Genomic DNA, 7,187 nt, shown 5'->3' with positions numbered 1-7,187 from the left:
CTTCGTTGCATGTCTAGTAATCTTTTATTTTGGGTGTCAGCCATTGTGATTTTTATCTTGAGTGTTGGATATTCTTAACTCTTGTTCTGGGTCATAGTTAAGTTACTTGGAAGTAGTTTGGTTCTTTTGAGGCTTTACTTCTGAGTTTTGTCAGGTGGGAGCACGACAGTTTATAGTTCAGGGCTAATTTGTTTCTACAGCTGAGGCGGCACCTTTCTGAGTTTTTATCCAGCCTCAAGTCCCATGTCTTATGAGGCTTTTCCGCTGTAGCTGGAGAGAGCACGGACTCTTCTCAGGCTGGTATGAACTTGGGGACCCTCTCCCCATGCTTTCAGTGGTTCGTCCCTCTGGCGGTTGCCGGGGCTCTGCCTGTGCCGCTTTCTCCTGCCGGGCACTCTGTCTGTCCTAAGGGTCTGAGCTGCCTTGGGCCCCTCGTGTTCTCGCAGCTGTCTCCTCACTCTCGGGGACACTCAGGGCCCTGTTTGGGCTTCTCTTCCCTGTGCCGCAGCCCAGAAACTACATAGTAGCAGGGGCCCTTGAAGGGCCCTGTCCAAGGTCATGGCCCTGCATCACCTCCTGTCTGGATCTCAGTGTTCCCTGTGGGGTCCAGTGTCCACCTGTCAGTGCAGGAGAGGAAGTCTGGCTCCTGTGAGCCCCTCACAACCAGAGCAGGAGAAGTGCCGCCTGTTTCCAGACGCTCGTTCTGGGTGGGTCGCTGAGACCGTCCCCCGGTGTGGGGCTTGCCTCCTCTTTTAATGTTGCCGTTTGTTTAACAATCTCATAATTTTGGCGTATCAGTCCTTGCTTTCTGTGTCCTCAGAACATCTGCCCTGAAGTCAGAGTCTCTTCTCTGTTATTGTTTTGCCTTTTCTGTTTATCTACAGTCCATCTGGAGTAGGAGTTTTTGCATGTGGTAGGATATCAAGATTGATTTCCACCCCTGCCCCCAACGAGGATACCAGGTGGACCCATCACATTTCCCTCATTGCTCTGCTGTGCGCCTTTGTCAGCCGTCAGCCGTTCCTGTTTGTGTAGTCTGTCCTAAACCTGCTCCTGGTCCGTTGGTCATCCTTGGGCAGAGTCTACGAGGCCTTTTTTTTCCTTTTAGCTCAACGGGGCTTAATTGAGAATTAGAAGATGTTTAAAGTGTATGTCGCGATTATTCGATGTACACGTACCTTGTGAAAGGATGACTTTCACCTCGTCAACGACCACATTAATTACGTCACATGTTCCTTTTTAGGGGGTGAGAACCTTTAAGTTCTACTCTCAGCACATTTTATTGGTGATCAGCTGTCGGCACCATGTTCTATACTAGGTCATCCGACCGTATTCATCTTATATCTGGAAGTTTGTGCCTTTTTGCCAACCTCTCCCCACTTCCTTCACCCCCCAGGCTCCACGTTCCTGCTCTCTTTCTTCGTTGTCTTAATAACTATAGCTTTATAGTAAACGTTTCGGTCACAGTTTGTACTTCGGTGTTATTTGACTTTGTCCGAGTTATTAAAACATGGACTCCGTGTAACCATTTGTAACAGCCTTAGGAAACCGTATCAGTGTCCTTGGAGTTCGTGCCTTTGCTGGGTCACGTTTAGCTAGTCTGGTCAAGGCTGAGGGCTAACGCTCAGCCGCGATTACTTCCCTTCCCTGGCGTCCCTGAGTGTACCGCGCTGGCTGTTACATGCAAACCTTCACTGGTAACTTTGGCTGACTTTTTTTTTTCCCTCTCTTTAAAGTATTTGAATCGTTTGTGGATTATGTGGCAGTAGAACAACTAGACGGTGACAACAAATACGACGCCGGGGAGCATGGCTTGCAGGTAACTTCGTGCTAGTGTCCTGTCGTAGCTTTTCACTTTACTCGCATATCTTTTACTTAATTGTGAACTAATAATTTAAGTCGTTCCGTTTCATATGCTGCTGGCATTAAGAACTCAAAAGGATCTTGTTTTTCAGCCCAGATGTTAATGTTTTAGAGAGTTCTGGATGCGTTGCTGGTGGGATTTAACGGGAAGAGTGTAGGGCAGGTGTCTGCAGGAAACGGAAGTACAGTTTGTTCGTCAGTGTTTATCTGAGGTGGAACTGTCCCCACCACACCTGAGGCTCTGTCCCTGTGTTTGAAGACTTTTTTTCCCATTTCATCCATCATTCTGTTCTTTCCCTTACCGGGGTCGGTGCAGGGGGTTCTCGTCGGTTGCTCCTAGTTACAAGTAGAATTTCTTCGTCACGTGGACTCTGGTTTCAGCTGGTGATGTTTTGCTTTTTCGTGTGACAGAGGTACAGTTTTCTAAGAATAAATTCTAGAATGAGAAATGTATTTTTTGTTATTTGTTCATGACACTGGGTGTCCTTGTTTTCCTCCTCACCCCTCGGGGACTCTGGGCTCTGGCAGAGCAGTGAGCGTTGTAAACGAGTGACCAGTCTGTGGTTGGACAGAGGGATGTGGACTGTGGCTAATTCCTGGCTGTTGGTCCAGATGGCGGGTGATCTGCAGCCTCCTCATGGATCTAGCCATCCAAGGACTGTTGCATCCTCATAACCTTGACTCATTGGCTCAACTGATTTATAATTTTTCAGATCATCCTGTGTCTACCGAGCCTGCTAATTTATAATTCATGGTAGTAATGTTCCATTTCTCAGCGGGCAACAGATCTGCTCTTCTGCTTGGTCAGGACACCAAGTGGCAGTTCAGAAAGTCACCCTCCAAAGAGGCAACTGGATGTGCTAGGAGATACTTATTTCATCAACCAGAAGAATTGCCCTTATCCACACTAGTCATTCGGGGTCTGGGTGAGCAGTAGGTATTTTAGAATCATAGTCTCCATGGACCGCGGTGGAGAAACAGAGTTCTTTTGTCATTCTTTCAAGTTGTATTAAAACTGTGCCATTCCTTCGTGTGGTATCGCTTCCTGGGATTTGTGTTTTTCTTTCCACGTGCCCTGTCCTCTTAAATATGCTAATGTACATCACAGAACATTGCCAAATAGAAGTACCTTGTCAGCCACCAGGTCCTCTAGCAGGTGCTGAAATGAGCTGTACGGCTTAGAAGGAAGGTCAGAGTTGGAAATACAGCCTTGAGGGCTGCCGATGGTCTGGTAGTGGTCGAGTTTGGCAAACGCTTATTAGTGAAGAAAAAGAATCGGCTGAGGTGGAGCAGAGCTGGAGGGAGGTGTGAGAGCTACAGAGTCCCAGGTCCTTCCAGAAAGGCTGTGTTTGGAAGTTGGGGGGTGTCCAGTAGCACAGAGCCTGGCAGTAACTGGGAAACGGTCGTGTTGGTGGTAAAAGAGCCTTGCTGATAGTGACTCAGACATTCTTTAGAAGTGGGATCGAGCAGTAAACACTGTGCTCCAGAATGTCCGTTTTTAAGTAAACATCATAAAAGTCCAGGGCAAGGAAGCCAGTCACCGAGAATCCTCCCTCCTGTAATGTGTTGGTCTGTACTTGTTCTGTGCAAGTGTTCCATAAGCACTCCTAAACTGACCTCGTTGTAGTCATAGTCTTCTGCTTTTCCGTTTCGTGATTTTTCCGTGTTTCTCTATATTTTTCATAGCATTTAATGACTATATAATACATCAGCAAGTGACTAAGCCTTAATTACCTATTCCCTGCTGCTGGATGTCGAGATAGAATATAATCCAGAAGAAGGGGAAGTCTCTCACACGCAAGCCAGTGCAGCATTATTTTAACAACAAACCTGATGCAGATCTAAAGAAATTCCAAAGGCAGCCTAGAGTGATACCTGACCCCCGCCAGAAGTCCCCAGCGCATTTTAATCTTATTGAAATGCTGTTGCTTTCGTTGCATCAAGAAATAGGTATCAGAGAACTAACTTTGCATTTCTTTTTCCAACGTTCAGGAAGCAGAGAAAGGGGTGAAGTTCCTAACATTGCCACCAGTGTTACATCTGCAGCTGATGAGATTTATGTATGACCCTCAGACGGACCAAAATATCAAGATCAATGACAGGTAATCTGGAGTGGGGTGTAGAAGTTAAGATTTATCCAGCATCTGGATTTTTAGGGGATCAATCTCAGTGCTTTGTGTAGTTTTTGGTTTTTTGTTTTGTTTTGTTTTGTTTTTTTTTCAGTCTCATCTCTGAGTGGCTGAGGGTCTCCCTTCTGCCTAGGTGTCCAGGAACTAATTTTAAAGGGATAATTCCACTTTTAGATTTTGAGGCGGCCCCTTCTGCGTCTCCCTTTCAAGGAGCCCCCGCCCCTCCACGTGGCGGCCGAGCGAAGGCCATGAGGAGAGGATGCTCCTGCTTTACAGGCCTCGCTGTCACCTCAGCATAGGTGTTACCTGTGCAGCAGAATTGGATGTTACTGTGTGTGTGTTTAGATTGGATTCTCCAGTACTTCGTAGGCTCTCAGTTGGTGTTGACATCTGCAGTGGTACAGGTTTCAGAAATGCTGAAGTTAGGGGGATGTGTGTGCGCCCCGGGCCGGGTGTTTTTCAGGTTTTTAAAATACCAGATACAAGAACGCTACCACATGCTGCTTTATGTGGTTTAGAACGCAGACGTTTTATCCCGATTAGTCTGTGCACCAGCTCTGTACAGGGCGGCGGAGATTGGGCATTCACCCTTTAAACTCGACCCAGTCAGATTACCTGCCCTGGCTGGGTGTTTGCTCATCCACTGTTGTCCTTTACGGTGGATCATGTTAGAAACCGTCTCCACCAGACGCCACAGACGGGCAGTCTGTAGACTGAGTCCAGCGTGCTGATGGGTTTCGTTTGGTCCTTATCTTGGTTTTATTTCTATTTTTATTAGAAAAAGTTGCTAATCTTTAAAAAAGCAACATGATTTTACATAAAGGCTCAGATTTCTGACACCTTTAGGAATTCAGAACAATTCAGAACATTTGGCAGCACTGGGCCAGAATTCCCAGGGCAGCGGGGGCTGGCGCTGCTCAGGTGCTGTCCCGCAGCACTCTGCAGGTGGTCCTCGCCCGCCCCGCCTCCTTCCTGCTGACGGCGCTGCCGGTGACCGTGCACTTAAGATGTTCTGGAGCCAGTGTCATAAGAGCCAGGCGTGTTCAGGATGTCCACAGGTCACAGGGTGGCGGTCTATTTTCCACATCTTCCTCCAGATTTGATTCTTTCATGTTTCTCAGACCTGCAGAATTTCCTTAGTGGCCACAGTGCTGCACCTTCAGAATCATTCATCGACATGTTTGGAATCATTTACATCCGACGAAAGTCACAGTGTACATTTATCACAAGACTGACTGTTGTCATGTCCTTAATTTAAAATTCCATAAATTTAAAATTCCATTGAGGTGTCTCAGTGCCTCGTAGGCATTTTTCTCATATTTAGCTTCAAATTTTATATTGATATATGAACAGTTAATTTGTTTTAACAGGTGGGAGCCACCTCAAGGAGTCGATGGGGCCTCCCAAGTCACGTTCATATTTCCTTTCCAAATAAAGATGAGCCAGTAAATTAGAAGGTCTAGCAATAAAAAAAGCCTGAAGGTGAAATTTTTACATGTAAATGAAACCTGGATTTCTTTTAAAATGTTTTTTTAATAGGTTCGAGTTTCCTGAACAGTTACCACTTGATGAATTTTTGCAAAAAACAGATCCTAAGGACCCTGCAAATTACATTCTTCACGCAGTCCTAGTTCATAGTGGAGATAATCATGGTGGACATTATGTGGTTTATCTAAACCCCAAAGGGGACGGCAAGGTGAGTGCTGGGCGTGGGGCGGAGATGGATGTGATGCTATTTGGGAAGGAGATTCACACTGACGCTTAGCCTTCGCCTTTCCCTGTTCCCACCTGATGGCCTTGATAGCGAAGGATTCCTTCCTGGCCTCTGGTTTATCTGTGCGTTCCAATATGTGAGTCAACTGCTGATACTTGAAAGGCGAACAGTCAGTTGGCGATTATACTTTCTGTATGTATCTCTTTGTTAGTATTGAACATTGGACTTTACAGAATCCCTTTACATAGAATTTGAGGTACTCATTTTCCAGTTACAAATAACAGCGGAATGATTATCCAGGGCCTGGGCCCGTGCGGGGAGGCAGTGCTGATTGCATGGCATTCCACAGGCCCCACTGTCCACGCTGTGGAATGTTCCATCTTTCCCTGGGTCACATGGACCTCATCACATAATCTTCACCGAAGAGAGCAGATGATGATCTTGGGGTCAGTGTCAGGAGCACAGGCCTGGTGAGGAACAGAGCAAAGACTGAGCCCTCCTAGCACTTACTGAGGGAACCGCCACAGTACAGACCTGTGTGAACCTTTAACTATGGGGTTGAGTACCATTTAAAATGACTTGATCTGCGACAAAGAGATTGGAAGGTAACTGCACAAGCTCTGCCCTTACTCATTGCGATAATATGTCATGAGATAGGATAAAATGTCCCATTTATTAACCACACCATAAAACTTCAGTTTTACTGGCCAAGTTGGGTGCTTTCTATATGGTTTTCTCAATTCTGTAAAGAGTTGTGTCGTTAGTAGTTTGAACCTAAATTAAAAATGGGCTGAGTAGATTACAAAGATTGACAATGGATGAATATTAGCAGTTCCTCCAGAATACAGAACTAGGCAGGCAGAAGGACTGGAGAGTTTTATCAGAGGGATGCTCGAGGCAGAGTCCAGTCCAGCACAGATGCCATGGTTTAGAACCACTGCCTGATGGTTTGCGTGCTTCTCAGAGTACTTGCTCTCAGCTGACGTCTTGTTACTCTCCTGTCTAGTGGTGCAAATTTGATGACGACGTGGTGTCGAGGTGTACAAAAGAAGAAGCCATCGAGCACAACTACGGGGGGCATGATGACGACCTCTCCGTCCGGCACTGCACGAACGCGTACATGCTGGTTTATATCAGGGAGTCGAAGCTGAGTGAGTAGAAGTGTCGTTCCGGTGTGAGCTTTACAGTTGTACCATGAGTCGTTGCCATGGTATTTTAGGCCGTGGTACGGTGGACCTAAGCTGTGTCTCCCGTCCAAACACATGTTCTGCTTATCCTGCCTTATTCGCAGCATCTAGAAGCAAGCTGGATTGAGCTTGCGGGCTTTGATGTAGACTCATGGCACCAGATAATTTCACGTCGCTAGATTGCTGTATTAATGATGCCGTAACATTGGGACCTTCTAAGGAGGGGAAGGTAGGATCTGATGGAGATGAACGGAGATGCATTTGTCCTGCAGGTGAGGTGTTACAAGCCGTCAC

General features: G+C 46.5%; 1 protein-coding gene across 3 annotated transcripts in view; it reads left to right on the top strand.

Moving 5' to 3' along the window:
* The window catches only part of USP7 (ubiquitin specific peptidase 7), a 36,294-nt gene that overhangs the window by 15,227 nt on the left and 13,880 nt on the right, over positions 1-7,187 (top strand). For all 3 annotated transcript variants that reach the window (XM_023529612.1, XM_011358357.2, XM_023529613.1), the window contains 4 exons: positions 1,737-1,819; positions 3,856-3,965; positions 5,532-5,688; positions 6,713-6,857. In XM_023529612.1, the coding sequence (XP_023385380.1) occupies positions 1,737-1,819; positions 3,856-3,965; positions 5,532-5,688; positions 6,713-6,857 (495 nt within the window). The remainder of the gene's footprint in view (positions 1-1,736; positions 1,820-3,855; positions 3,966-5,531; positions 5,689-6,712; positions 6,858-7,187) is intronic.

The sequence above is a fragment of the Pteropus vampyrus genome, unplaced genomic scaffold, assembly GCF_000151845.1.
Source record: "Pteropus vampyrus isolate Shadow unplaced genomic scaffold, Pvam_2.0 Scaffold40, whole genome shotgun sequence".
In the NCBI taxonomy this organism is placed as follows: Eukaryota; Metazoa; Chordata; class Mammalia; order Chiroptera; family Pteropodidae; genus Pteropus; species Pteropus vampyrus.
This window is presented reverse-complemented; position numbering and strand designations above follow the sequence as displayed.